This window comes from Dermacentor andersoni, chromosome 1 (assembly GCF_023375885.2).
Source record: "Dermacentor andersoni chromosome 1, qqDerAnde1_hic_scaffold, whole genome shotgun sequence".
In the NCBI taxonomy this organism is placed as follows: domain Eukaryota; kingdom Metazoa; phylum Arthropoda; class Arachnida; order Ixodida; family Ixodidae; genus Dermacentor; species Dermacentor andersoni.
In genome coordinates this window covers 398,285,431-398,300,555 of record NC_092814.1, presented here as the reverse complement: position 1 = coordinate 398,300,555, position 15,125 = coordinate 398,285,431, and the positions used below count along the sequence as shown (strand labels likewise).

General features: G+C 49.1%; 1 protein-coding gene across 1 annotated transcript in view; it reads right to left on the bottom strand.

Annotated features, from left to right (window-relative positions):
• Window positions 1-15,125, bottom strand: part of Surf4 (Surfeit locus protein 4) — a 132,446-nt gene that overhangs the window by 79,717 nt on the left and 37,604 nt on the right. The window contains exon 3 of the mRNA XM_050168366.3: window positions 6,874-6,917. Within this exon, the coding sequence (XP_050024323.1) occupies window positions 6,874-6,917 (44 nt within the window). The remainder of the gene's footprint in view (window positions 1-6,873; window positions 6,918-15,125) is intronic.

Here is a 15,125-nt window from a genome sequence, read left to right as displayed (position 1 = left end):
TTTACTGTCCTCTAATTCCTCCAATAGCACTGCTAGACTCGCCTCACTAGATAACGTTTCCATTCGCCAAGCCTCGAATATGCGCATGAAAAGAGCGAGAAGCCGCGAGATGTCGAGAATGATTGACACATGGTGTGCCTTTTTTTTTGGCACTGCACACGTCAGAGTAAAGCTGAGCAGTAGATAAAATGCTGTTATTCCTCATTTAGTTGAAACCTATGCTGCAATCACATCATCCACAACTAAAGTATCATATAAAAAAAAAAGGCAAGTTCAAGTTGTCTCAACCCCCCAGCTCAGAATAGCTCTCCCACAGAAATAGAATTATCATTCATCCATAGATTATGCGATTAAGTGATGGCTGCGTGATGCAGTGGTTTAGTTTGACCTACCTGTTTTTTTTTCTTGCGTGCGTGTTAATTTATTTTTCATGTCTTAAGTTATCTGTGCTATGTTATAGTGCCCAGTTATAGTGCAATGTAGACAGTAAAACCTTTCCCAGAATAAACGCTGTCAGTGCATCTGCACTGTTGCTCTCCTTCGCCATGCTCTTCATTTCTGACACAAACAGCAGCCGTGATATGCAATGTTGTAATAAATTATGTGGTTTTACGTGCCACACCTAATTAAGTCGGGCACGACGACCTGAGTCATGCCTGTAGTGTGCACATCTCCACCACCATGCCGGAATCAAACGCGCGACCTCGAGCACAAGCAAAGACATCATCGTGATGGGTGACATGCAATCATCTCTGAAAGTCAGTAGCATCAGTTTACACCTTTCTTCTTCACAGAGCTTGCATTGCCTTCTGCATGCTATATGGGTGCTTACGAAAACACGAGAAGGCGTCTTGTGTCAGGTGCGGCTGAGTGATCATGCAGTATTTCCACAACTTCTCCATTAATTATGCAGCAATGAGTGCTTTTTCGATGTATGCTAGCTGCTTCCAAGTGATGCTTACAAATGACGCAGTCGTTGGTTGTCTATCTTCATTTTATAATATACGCTGACTTCTTACGTCACAAAGCATCCTTCAGAGCTCGGAAAGCTCTTTTTCTTTCGCGCATGATTTGAGCCCACTTTTGCAGCTACATACAAAACATGTGCCTGCTTTTCAAGCCATGGTGCTGCTACATCCCATTTCTGCGAAGCTTACACAGCAAAGTAATGCATTCAGTCAACGGTACACTTCTAGAATACCATCAACACATTGCATGCTGGCACGCTGGCTCAACGTGCGCATGGTCACTGCGCTGAAGACCCTACACGCTCCTGACGACCACAGCATCCCAGAGAAGCCCTAGCAGTGGTCAAAATTTTACATTGTGTGCTCCTCTCCCGCGGTGCACATACGGCGCCCGTCACACTGTTCCGCCTAGCCACCATACCTGTTCTGTCTTCCCTACGCCTCTCCCTTTCCACTTGCGATGGTGGCAGGCAGTGGGCTTGGTCACTGAACCACCATGGTGACTCAGCTACACCGCATAGGATCGATGCAAGGACCTCCTCTTCCATACCTGCAGTCCTCAGCTTCCTTGAGGACAATGCTTGACGAACAGCTACAGAGGTATCGTTGCCTGCGTCCGAGATGCGGAATACTACTCCCTCCCCTCTCCCCCACCTCTTTCTCTATTTTTCCACCCGCCAATCCGTTCGCCACAAATGCTGAGCCGTGCTCCCTATAAGGACTGCAGAAACATGCATCTTTTCTTCCACCGCACTCACTCTGACAGAGCGGTTTGTGGCGGAGGCGCTTCACACTTCTGACCATGTCGGCCACGGTACTATGGAGACACGGCCGGCATGGTCGGCAGAGGGAGCACGAGGGAGATCTCTTTGGGAGAGCACTGGGTACGTATGTTTTCTTCTCGTCCGCCAGCCCCTTTGTTAGGGTCTCGAACTTGAGCTCATCTACGGTGCCTTTGCACTTACGGCAAGTGCGTACCTTGTTCTGATCCTTTTCAAACGCTAAGCCGAACATGGTCATACTGTGCCGAGCCACACTTATAGCCTGTGTCACATGATGCGATTTTCACTGCACCAGAAGTGCGACTTCAGCTGCATGCGACAGAAATCACAGTCGCAGGTGTCGACTTCCCCCTCTGCACGAGTGTTTCCTTTTAGGAATTGCTGAACACATGGCTCCATCAACCCGCCGTCCTCTTCCTTTTCGCTGTGGCTGTGTCCACTTTCTGCATGAATGCTTTCAGCATGGTTGAATATCGAGTGACGTGGTTTTCAGCAGCGAGGGTAGCATTGTCCGGCGGCGGCTGCCCCGGTCGAGCGGGCCTCATCTTGAAAGCAATCTGTGATGGAGACAGAGTGCATGCGCCGAGTGCCGATAGCTTTGTGTGCGCTGTTTTTGCCACTTAGTTCACGTCGAAGCGAGAGCCAGCCAAAGTTTAATTCACTCGCTGCTGCGCTTCCTCACTACAGTGAGTTTCCGCGGTCATTAAGTGAGATGTGTTCGTGTTTGCTTGTGCGCGTGTGACACCATGCTTGTTAATTTAGTTACTATGCCTACCGTATTTACACGATTGTAAGTCAACCTAATATTTTCAATTTGAAAATCTGAAGTAGGGGGGGGGTCGGCTTAAATCGAAACCAAAACATGGCACCGCCATAAAAGTGAGACCAACGAGATATCAGGGTAGCTACAACGTAGTTACAATTTTATGTTTCCTCTATGGCCCTATCCGTAGTTTTCACTATCCTGCGTGTTTGCTTGCTTTGCGGAAGAGTTTTTAAACATTTTTTAGAGGTTTACAGCGCACACAACACTCATGGGGGGGGTGTCGATAGTTGATAAAAGTGCTGCTGTTCCATTCGCGGCATCACCCCCAGAACGGCGGCGCTTGCAGGGAGTGCATAGGGAGTATTGATAGTTCATGGAAGAGCAGACACCGCTCACGTGTTTCTCTTTCCCTGTAGCTCTTTGTTTGACATGGTTTGACACGTTCGACTCGACTGCCGGCTAAGTGCTACTTCCATGCTTCCTCAGTCGTCATGAGTGCTCCAGGCCCACTAAATATTTGGCGCTCTTTCCCAGCAGCGTTCAGGAGGGCTGCCATTATTTACGCCGAAGAAACAAATCACTGCACAGCGGGCCACAAGTTCGATGTTTCTGAATGGGTGGTGCGAGAGTGGCAACTGCAGCAAAGCAAAATTTTCACCTGTGACGGCAAGCAAAGAATTTTCCACGGGCCGAAGTCAAGATGCTTTCCGAAGCTGTAGGCCAAGCTTGCGGGGTACGTTGCTGAAATGTGTGATTTATCCCTGCCAGTGAAGTGTGACATGGTCATGAAACAAGCCCGGATCTTCACCTTTTAAGGACTTGCTCTGCCGTGAGTACAAGTGGCTGGCGGCAGAAGACCGCAAGCTTACGCCAACCGGACCTGTCAAAAAAGCCTCCCTGACGGCTGCATGTGGTTGGGTGCATTCGGCATGCGCTGTTGTTCCACAAGATGTCATGGTGTGGTAGTTTGCTAAATGTGGAATTTCGCTAAACGACGACGCGCTGTGGGACAGTAGCAGCGGTGACAATGGCAGCACTAGTGAGGACGATGGCACAAGTCAAGACGAGTAGTCCAGCGACTATGCCAGCTACTAATAAATTTCCGTTATGCAATGCGCTCTCGGGTATGCTTTTTTTTTTTTTCCCTGTCACACGCGATATAGGGGGGGGGGGGGAGGGATTGACTTAAATTCGAGTCGACTTACAATCGTGTAAATACGGTATGTTTACAGGTTTATACGGTCGATACAGCTACTATCCTTACTTTGTATAGCTGTCTACTTATTTTCTATTGCAATCGATGCTTTGCCGTGAATTCGCTTGCTGCTGCTGCTGCCGCTTTTCCTCACACCAGCATTTTGACAGAGTTTCCGCGGTCATCAAGTGAGATGTGATCATGTTTGCGTGGGCGCGCGTGACACCGTGCTTGTTACCGTATTTACTCGAATCTAGGCCAGCCCCGATTCTAAGCCAACCCCCGAATGTCCAAAGCCATAAAAAAATTAAAAAAAACTTACCTCCAATGTAGGCCAAAGAAAGTGAGGACAACGTTCCCAAAATGAAAACAGCATTTATTTAATATGAACATGCCGAGCTCAGTCTATGTTACCATCGCTACTAGCCCAGACTACACGCACGCTTGCAAGCTTACATCCACAAGCGCAGACAGTGCAGCACGGCCCGCATGCATCGAAACATGGCACTATCTCGGTGAATAGCTCCTCTTTGTTAACGAGCGCTTATTTTTCAAAAAGTGCGCTGCTCATCCCGTTGCCCCCTCCAATGATGGACATTTTTCTCATCGATGTCGAAGTCCCGCCCGGCTTGAATGTTTGACGATGCCTCTGCGGCTAGCACAACTTTTCGTTTGAAAGCAGCGCTATAGTAGCATCGCTTGTTTGGTGCCATTATGATAATGCCACGCTATGGGCCACGCCACATGCTCAGAGATGCCGCACGCCAATACGACACAGGTCAAAACAGCGACGTCGTTCATGTACTTTAGTTGGCTACTGGCGCGGCTAATAGAGGCTGCGATGCTGGCTTTTCTAGATGGCGCTAGCTATGCACCGTATTTATGATATTCAATTACAAACTGGGGCATTTTTTAAAATCCTCGAATCTAAGCCAACCCTACAGTTTGGTATATGATGACTTGAAATTTGGCCTAGATTCGAACAAACACAGTAATTTAGTTACTATGCCTATTGTTACATTCGACCTGCGGAGGCTGGCGATCTTCGGGGAAGCGACAGTCCCCAACCGAACGGCGCCACCATGTCTACAGCGGCGACTCGCTTTGAAAGGACGACAATACGACAGTCCCCAGCCCATCGGCGCCACCATGTCTACTGCGGCAACTCGCTTTGTAAGGACGACAATACGACAGTCCCTAGCCCGTCAGCGCCATCATGTCTAAACACGGTCGGCGGATCAAGTATTGTAAGTGGATTCGCCGTCACCGTCACGGTTTGTTTGACGCAGTGGAACTCCTGGAAGAAGGTGTTCTGCGGCGCCATCTCACAGGTCTTAGAAGTCATCAGTCATTGGATAGACACAGCGGCCACTGTCTGCGGGGTCAACTCTGGGACTAAGAGGCACCTGCTCAGGGCAAGACCCATGTCTGCGAGAACCTTCTCATTTCGGTGTGGTTAGTGAAACCTGTGCGGAAGTGAGTGTGTAAACCCTCCCCCTCAAAGGTGGGTCGGTTACGATGACTTTGGATGCTTCAAATTGGTCGACGGTTGAACGGCCGTTTTCCCTCACCTAGGGATCTAGGGAGGACAGAGTGTTTTTAAGCAGCCGTGGCATAGCTGCTGAGTGTGCATTCCTCTTTCAGTCATGTTAGACTGATGAACTGTAACATTCTCATGTAGATACTGTAAATAAATCCCATATTCCTTGTTCTCGATGAGAACAAGTCTCCCCCTTCAACAACGTCCTTAGCGTGGATGAGTTGGACGACGGCATGAGCCAGCTACCATCAATTTCATGCCCGACCCTAACCATTACATTACGTTTACAGCTTTATACGGCCAGTAAAGCTACTATTCCTACATCATACAGCTGGTCCACAAATTTGCTATCGCAATCGATGCTGTGCCTTTCAGTCAAAACTGTGACTTTCTTTAAATATAATCATTTCAGAACTTTGCGTTCTTCTCGAAAAAATGCCAGACGATATTCCAAGATTAAAAATGTGGGTAAGGTACGGAGACAAAATATCTAGTACAGATTTAATTGCTCGTATTTGTATGCCAACAACACTGCATGAACAGCTATTAAAGGGTTCCTGAAATGGTTCGGACAAATTTTGTAGACACATAGGGTACAGCTACAGTCAAACATTCGCCCCACAATTTGTGTGGAGCGTCTTATATTACGAGAGCAATGGACAATTACAAGACACCCTCCTCCATTGCCATGCTTCTTCTCCTTAACTCGTTCTCCGAGTGATCAGGGCTAAGCTCCACCTTCACTGGCTCTGCGTCATGATGGGATCTCGTGTTGCCTACTTTGGTTGTCTTGGAGCCAACACACAAAGCCTCTCCAAACTCTCTGCCAGCCGCCTGGCAGTCGATCCCAAGCGAGAGCTATCGAAGTAGCACGCATTGCAAGCATTCTGTCGCAGCGCCGAGCGTGTCCGGTATTTCAGTAACCACAGGCAAGCTGGGTGTTTCAACGAATGGGTGGAAGCATAAACTCAAGCTGATGAAGGAGCTTTAGCGTAGACGTCTGTGAGCTGCCTGATCACTCTGCATGGTCCAGCCACCTGGTGGTTCAGAGCTTAACTAGCCAAACAAAGAGCTAACACTGCTGTAACCAAGTGTGAAACATCTAAAGCATCTAAAAAACAATGCGTTCACAATTACGTTCCTGACAAAAATTTACACCAGTAGCAAAGTAGAAGACGCTTACTGCTGTATTAGTTCTGTGCCACCAGGTGGCTGCATCGTGCAGGATGTGCACGTTTGCGCTTCTGCTCATCCCCTGAAACGGCACGGTCAAAAGGCCTGTCCCTGACCCCTTGCACTTGCGCTTACCCAAATACCGGACTCGCAAAACGCTATTGCGGTAGTAATCCTCCACTGTAAAGTGACGGTAAATTATATGACGGTAGAGTTCGGTAAATTATTCTATTGTTTTATTGCTGTGTATGTCGAGATAATTTGCCCATAATTAGTGTGAGCTCTTGGGAGTAAAAAAATGTTTACTGCATTGTATTTATTGAAGGAAATAAAAATTTTACTGAACTGAACAAAAAACTAAAGACAATTGTAAAGACAAGTGAAGCATGCTGTGAGCGTCACACCCAACACTGACCTCGTTTATAGTAAAAGCAGAGTGAAATACTCACCTTAGCAGGAAGCCCACATCCCACAGTATGTTGTATGCAAATGTCTGAAAAAGATGCAAGAAAGCACAAGTGAGCACAGACGGGGAAGAAGAAACAACAGTGGATGCACTCAATGGTGCCTCCTTGCATCTGGCATATTTATTGCTTCAACAACAACAACAAAAGACCGTCTCGACCCTTCCAAAGCTCTTGCAGCAACACTGTCCATGTGAAAATGCCATTCAAGATGTCACAATGAAAATCCCCCTCCCCCCGTCACTGACAGATATTCCCAATGCAGTGGCACTTGTTCACTAAGCCTTCACTCATGCTGCCCTTTGCAGTATTGCAGAATATTTTCTTTTAGTGTCCCCTCCAACGCAACAAGCAAATTCCAAAATTATTTGAAATTTTTTGGTGCCAAAATCTGATCAGTGGTGGGAGAATTAATTTCGACCATGCTCCAAATGCACGGGAGCCCCCATCGAAATGAGGCCGCCACAACCAGGTTTTAATCTCGCGCCTGCCTGCTTAGCCGCTCATCGCCAAGGTCGACCAGGTGAGCCCATCCTGCCACAAAAACCAGAAGGGGCCACTCAGCAGTGATGCATGGTAACAAGCCGAGTACTACTACCAGCATCCACACTATCAATACTTGATTATCCGTTGCAACTCTGCACCTGCATAATGCTACAAAATATTCTCATTCTAGTTGTGTTCAAACACCAAATGCACTCACTGCATAGTCACATATGGTGTTGTGACCTTGCTAGACTGTTTCTGCAACACTTTGGCCTTGTGTGTATTAGTTGCAACTGCAGTGTCCAAGAGCAGGACCTGTAGCAACACAGAACTAACAAATATCAAACCAGCCATTCAACAAAAAAGCTGATAGCTTGGTCCAAGCTATTACACACCGAAAAATGCCAGTAACGGTTCTGAAAAAAAAAAATTATGCAAAAAAAATTGAGTAATCATAAAAAACAAGTATGCCAAATTTGTGGAAAAATCAATAACTGAGCCCAGCAAATGGTGCCATGTTAAGAACTAAAAATCTCAGGCAACATAGCAATCTACTAGGTAGAACCACTTGAGAACATACCTGAAGGATTCATTTTCTCCCGACAGTTGCCACTACCATACACAATTGCACAAAACCATATTAGAATCGTAGTCAAGAGTTTGACGAAAGTTCGTCTGGTCAGGTAACATAATGGTGAAGAAATTGCGGTCACTGACCAAGTCAAAGTGAAAATAACAGATGTTTCGGGACCCGTACGGGTTCCTTGATCACACTAAAAGCGGGCAAGCTGAATCATTAGTCACTGCATATTAATGCTATTATCACTGAGGAAAGCAACCATGGGCTAGCAATAGAAGCATCACGCAATACCACAAAGGATGGCAATGAGCCATGGACATGCTCCATCACACAGCTTTCAGTGTTCCACCTAAATGATGCACCACTTCGTGAGTGCCTCCAAGACAGGGTTTGATGTGAAAATCAGAAAAATTACTCATTAAATATACAGTGTGACAACAACTGATAGAACAACTTTGAGATATATAATTATCATGCTAAGGGCATTTCAGAATTCTTGAAACATCTCAAGGGAAATGTTAGAGGCCAGTTAGTGTTGTTAAAGCCTAACTGATTCTACTCTGTAACTGGTAATGGGGAAAACACAATGGAGATAATGCCGCCCACCATCCATCTGGTAAGAATTTCCTATTTACTTTTCTTTGGATGTTTTTTTTTTATCACATAGTAAAATACTGTAAAACCCTAAAACTTTGTGGCCCCAATCGTTCCCGAATTGGCAACTTTGGGCCTACTTCAGGGTACTAATCTTGGCGAATTACAGCTTACACCGCATGGCTCAGTTACAAAACTCGCTGGCTTTCCTCTACCGCTTGTGTGGTGTTTAAAAACAGTGCAGTCTGTGTGACCTTCCGCACGAGTCGCACTAAGTTCCTCCACGTACTCTGCGAGGCCTCCCGCCATTTCAGAGGATAGCTTTAAATCTAATGTTTTAGGTGCAACTAGCAGGCAAAATAAATATTTAGCTTTTAGGACAGTGTCCATAGTTCGTCTCTAATCGCTTACAGTATTTGCAAGGGTTGAACAAATGGGCGAGGTGGTCATGTTGCATCTTGCTCACAGCACACAGACACTTCGGGTAACGAGCTAATTCGCTAAATTCCTGAGGCTGGAAGGCTGAGTGACCTTCCACTAAGCTGTCCAATCATGATTTTGAATTTCTTGCCAAGTTTTAAGGCAAATGTAGGCACGTGCTTGAATGGTGAGAGTTACGCATATCAGCCATTCTACCGTTGCCTTCTTTGCTGCCATATTTTCATTAAAATAAAACTGGTTGGAAGTCTGCACTCTTTCGCTCTTTCCTAAGCATGTGTGCAAGCACATATTTTGGAACAGTGAAAACATTAATGTTACAAAACTTGAAAAGATTTCGCGGTACAAGTTGAGAAAATCACAACTTATCACACTTTCCTAGTGTATCTGTGACAAAAATCGGGTGTCATGAGGCAAGCGCTGTATTTCTTTGTGCAAAAGCAAAATAACTTGGCCTACAGTGGAATCTCGATAAATGAAAATCACTTAAACGGAACACTATCCTGATGTTTAGTTGGTTTTGTATTCATGCAATTGTATTCAGCTTTGCCGCTCAGTAAATGGAACTCCTGATAAACAGAACCAATTTCCCTGGTCCCTTGAGGTTCCGTTAAAAAAGAGTCCACCGTATATTTGATAACGCCACCACCACGTAGAGCTAATGCCATGGTAATAAACATACTACATTTCGAGCTATCTTTGTGGTGCACAAAGTAACAAGTTTCATGTCAACAGGCTGATACCTCCAGCACGGACTGGACAGTTGCTGGACATTTTCATTATTATTGCTGGATCCCATGCGTGCTGGAGGTATCAGCCTCGATCAAAAAAAAATGTATTTTAAGCTGCCGCCAAGGACGCCGGCGAGATTGCCTGTGCGACTGGCTCACCGTCGCCGGAAGCGGCAGCCAACAAGTTGACGACGAAGGGCAGTACCTGCGGTCGCTGTGCCAGTTCTCTCAAGCACAATGCTTCACGTGCAGGAAAACTGGGCCCCTGGCACGGGTATGCCGAAGGGGGATGATGAACAGACGACAGCAGCAGCAGCCTGGTTCAAGCCCAGGTACCACACAAGCCCGCGGCCAGGGTAAGAGTAGCCCTCGCAAGGGTACGCGGCAGGGGCGTGCAGCAGCAGGCTCAAGTTCTTCCGCAGCCAGGCTCCATGTCGTGGCCGAGGACCCGACGATTTTCTACATGTGGCACATAGGCCTTGTACCGTCGTATGTGCCGCCGTACATGCTGACCGTCGAAATCTGCAGGCACCCCATTTCCGTGGAGCTGGAGACAGGGGCCAGCGTGTCTGTCATGGCCGGGAAACGGTTCAAGCGTACCTTTCCCAGCATGTCCGTCGAGGCTTCGGGCGTGATGCTGCGCAGCTACTCCGGGCAGCTCTCCCAGGTCCAGGGTCAGGCCCAGGTCAGTGTTCACTTTGGCGACAGGGTGGCAACCCTTCCCCTTTACTTAACCAAGGAGTCATCGCCGACGCTGCTGGGCCGAAACTGAATTCATGCACTGGGCGTTCGTCTGCCAGAGTACCAGGAAGCCAGCCTGCATGCGGTGAAAGACGTCCCCAGCCTCCTAACCGAGTTCAAGTACCTGTTCCAGCCAGGGGTGGGCAATTCGCCGGCAAGACGGCTGGCATCTAGGTACCTGAGGGAGCTCGGCCACGTTTTTTCAAGCCTCGCCCACTGCCGTTCGCACTGAAGGACGGGGTTACCCAGGAGCTGCAATGGCTACAGCGAGAGGGCATCCTGGTGCCTGTCAAGACGTCTGAATGGGCCATTCCCATCATACCAGTCCTCAAGCGAGACGGCAGTGTCAGGATCTGCGGGGATTTCAAGGTTACCATCAACCCCGCCGCTACAGTCAAGAAGTACCCGTTGCCCCGGATTGAAGATCTCTGGTCAGCGTTGTCCGGTGGACAGAAGTTTACCAAGCTCGACCTCAGAGATGCTTACCAGCAGCTGTACTCCAGATGCCTCCCGGAAGTATGTCACAATATCGACAACTTTGGGGCTCTTTCAGTACACGCGCTTAGCATTTGGCGTGGCGTCAGCCCCAGCCCCAGCCATATTTCAGAGGGAGATGGACAACCTCTTCAGGGGCAGGAGGCACGTGGCGGTGCACTTGGATGACATCCTGGGTACTGGCAGCGATGACGGGGACCACCTGCAGAACTTGCACGAAGTCCTGGCACGACCGCAGGACGCTGGTCTCAAGCTCAAGCTGGAAAAGTGCATTTTCCTGGCCCCCAGTGCAGAGTATTTGGGACATGTCATTTCCCAGGCTGGCCTAGCCCCGGCTCTACGCAAAGTTGATGCTGCGCTCAAGGCGCCTAAGCCCCAGAACAACAAAGAGCTTCAGAGCTACCCCAGCCTCGTCAACTTCTACAGGAGTTTCCCGCCAAACCTGTCATGGCATCTACAGCCGCTCCATCTTCTGCTTCGAGCTCGTCAGCAATGGGTCTGGAAGAAGGAGCAGGACAGGGCCTTCCAGCGCAGCAAGGCGCTAATCACAAAGGCTCCAGTTCTGGTGCACTTCGATCCTGCCAAGCCAGTTCTCCTTACCGTAGATGCGTCGCCGTACGGCGTGGGAGCCGTCCTGGCGCACCGGGACAAGGACGGCCAGGAACACCCTGTGTCGTTTGCTTCTCGTCGGCTTCATGCTGCAGAGCAACACTACAGCCAGCTAGAAAAGGAAGGCCTGGCCCTCATGTTCGATGTCGAACGCTTCCACCAGTATCTGTGGGGCCGGAAGTTCGAGGCGGTCACGGACCACAAGCCGCTGTTGGGGCAGCTGGGGCCTGACAAGGCAGTTCCCATGCAGGCATCACCTCGAGTGGCACGCTGGGCCTTGAGGCCACCAGCTGATTTACCATCCCGGAAAGAACCTGGGACATGCTGATGCCCTGAGCCGCCTGCCCCTGCCAGAGGTGCCTGGTGCTGTTCCAGAACCTGAAGTGTTCATGCTGGAGCACACGTACCCGGAGGTGCTCTCCAGATCTGTGGTGTCGCAAGCGACCAGCCGGGACCCGGTCCTGTCTCGGGTGGTCAAGGCGGTGTCCCGTGGGGAGGAATTGGTTCAGCAGGTGTATAGCCACATGGCCGCTAAGCTGAGCTTGCAGCTACTGTAGGGTTCCAGGGTGGTGATCCCACAGTCTCTGGTCCAGGGTCCTGCAGTTGCTGCACATGGGTCATCCTGGCGTGGAAAAAACCAAGATGGTGGCCCAGTCCCATGTTTGGTGGCCTGGCCTGGACATCACTCACATGGAGCAGAGCTGCCAAATCTGCCATGAGCATCAGCGGGCCTCACGTCATGTGGAAATCACCCCCTGGCCGTTCTCACAGAGACCCTGGTCCCGCCTACATGTGGATTTTGGAGGACCCTTCAAGGGCCATTACTTCCTGGTGGTGGTGGACTCCTATTTCAAGTGGGTGGAGGTTCCCTCTGTCACTACTCCATCAGCAGGCACGACCACTGCAGTGCAACAACAGGTCTTCGCAGCCCAGGGGTTGCCGGACGTCACCGTGCCGGACGTCACTTTCGCCAGCACAGAGTACCTAGCCTGGCTGACGAAGAATGGAATCCACCGGATGATGGTTCCGCAGTACCAACTTGCTTCGAACGGTGCAGCCGAGTGGGTGGTGCAAACCATAAAGGACAAGCTCAAGAAGAGCCAGACTGGGGATTCCCGGACACAGATTGCTCGGATACTGTTGCAGTACCAGACCCAAGCCCCACGATGTCACTGGCCGTGCACCCTGTGAGGAGCTCCTGCCGGGTCGGATGGTCAAGACACCCTTGGACGTCTTACATCCGGACCTCCGATCCACAGTGCTCCTGAAGCAGCTGAAGCAGAAGCTGGCTGCTGACCGTGGGTGCCGTCCCGCACCTTTGCCGGAGTCGGGAGCTTCAGTTTTTGCCAGGAACTTCCGTCCTGGTCTGCCGGACAGGTGGTGTCTCCTGCCAGCGCCTCATCGCTGCTCGTCCGCATGCCAGATGGGGCTACGTGACACAGACACGCCGACTATGTTGGGCCTCGCCTCGGGACCTGGCCAGCACCCTCAACTGCCACTTCAGAGTTCCAGCCCGCAGGAGGACTAGCGGCAACACCAGTCGCTTCCAGCAGAGCACCACCCACCTCGGAGGCGGCAAGTGTTGCCAGTGGTGCGACGCTCATTGGGCCGGTGTCAAGTCTGGTATCACTCACAAGGCTGACCACTGCGGACCCTCCGGACAGAGTGAGGCTGGCTCAGGCAGCACCCGGCATTGCCACTTCTGGCCCGTCAACACCGGTGCACAGGCGGAGTACTCGAAGGGGAGGGCCACCAGACCGTTCCTCGCCTGGGTAGCAGGCACCGTCGACTTGGCTAGGATGGCGGCAGAGCCTTATGCTCTGAACTTGGACGTTTGTTTCTTTTAGTTAACAAACAAACTGGGCGTAAGGGGGTGTAACAAGCATATGACGCCCCCTCGGGCATAATCTTCGTTGTCCCGCCAGGCTTGGTGGTCTGTCAGGCTCAGTAGGCACCATTGGTCACCGCACCAATAAACACCGGCGAGCACAGCTGCTCAGCGGTCAGTCCTCGTTCATCACCACCACGCTGCGGAGCGTCCGTCTAACGGACGGTGCCTCGAGGCCTCCCTTGTTCACGAACCCGGGCGGATTGTGACAGCTACAAAGGTCAGTTGGATTAATCTGATTCACTAAACAGACACATGCCCCAGCTGGCTCTCCTGGATTTGCCCGACTATCTGCGCTGTCATGGCGCAGTGGTTCCAGTGAAAGAAGCACGAGGCCAATAAGCGATTTGACCACATAGATTGTGGTGTTGCCTTTCAAAAATAGCATGCCATACAGGCATGCGAACCATGCAGGAATAGAATGTACACTAAGAATAAAGTAATTCTGGCCTTGGGCCATGCAATAACTTGATATCAACGATAATAGGGTGACGACTGGTAACAGTGTAAGATACAGATGACTAAAAATAACTGCTGGTCCTAGGGGAATGAAGGCCATGCCAATAAACCCTCCCGATTCTAGCTGCAATGCATAAAACATTTTCAGCAAGTATACTGGGAAAGTACGAGGGCTGGCCCATTTTTGCGCTCCGTAATCTCTTGGTTTTAATTCCATGCCTTTAGGCCGGCGTGCCATTGACCACTCGCATTTTTTGCATGGGCATGGTGTGGTTAGTTTGAGTTTCATCTTGCATGCTGTTTCCGTTTGTCATGCTCGTGAAAAGTGATGTCTATCTAGTTTCTAATCTCTGAAAAGGTTAACGTTAGATGCTCGCTTGTTTATTGCTCACAGGCAGGTGCTGTTATTACAAACGATGCCGCCGTATGCAAAAGATGCTATCATGTATATTTCTTTTCTTCAGACTCGCGAAAACTGGTTGCTCCTTGTTGGCGATAGGGCAAAGGCTTACTGCAAGTTTTTGACATATTTGGCTTTTCAGATGAGCACACAACCATTGAACTGCCTTGCATGCACTCAGTTAGACAGTCCGATTATGCTATACATGTGCACGCCCGTTGCTCTTTTTCAAGTGAGTCCACCACCGATTCCTTCGATGCGGACTACCGCCCAAGTGCCGAATCAGAATATGCCTATTCCAGTGTATCCACCTTTTTATTCCTTTACAAGTATTTATGCAAGCCCATCTGTATTCATTAATAAACAATGCATTTATTTATTTATTTATTTATTTACATACCTACTTCACCCATTGGGCATTACAGTAGGGAGGACAGATAATCAATATATAATACAAGATTGCACACTCTTAAAAAGGTTAAACACTTCAGACCATGGGTACAATACTAATCATACATGTGTTACATTCTGAGGGAGCGCATGAGACAGCACTAAGAACAAGTTTCGCCCAGGTAACAAAATACACTCATTAACATAGAATGCTGGCTAACACTGCAAAACATAAACATCAAAGAAAGTTTCAAATGGCGAGTGCATTTTTATCTACAAACATATGCTTAGAGAGCAGTGGGGAATGTGACATCAGAAGCAACTTCAGGAGGCAGCAGGTTCCATTCGTGTATTGTATTGGGAAAAAAGGAGTTTTGGTATGTTGTGCGTGTGCATATTTCTTTTTTAAGTAAGTGGTCGCGGCGC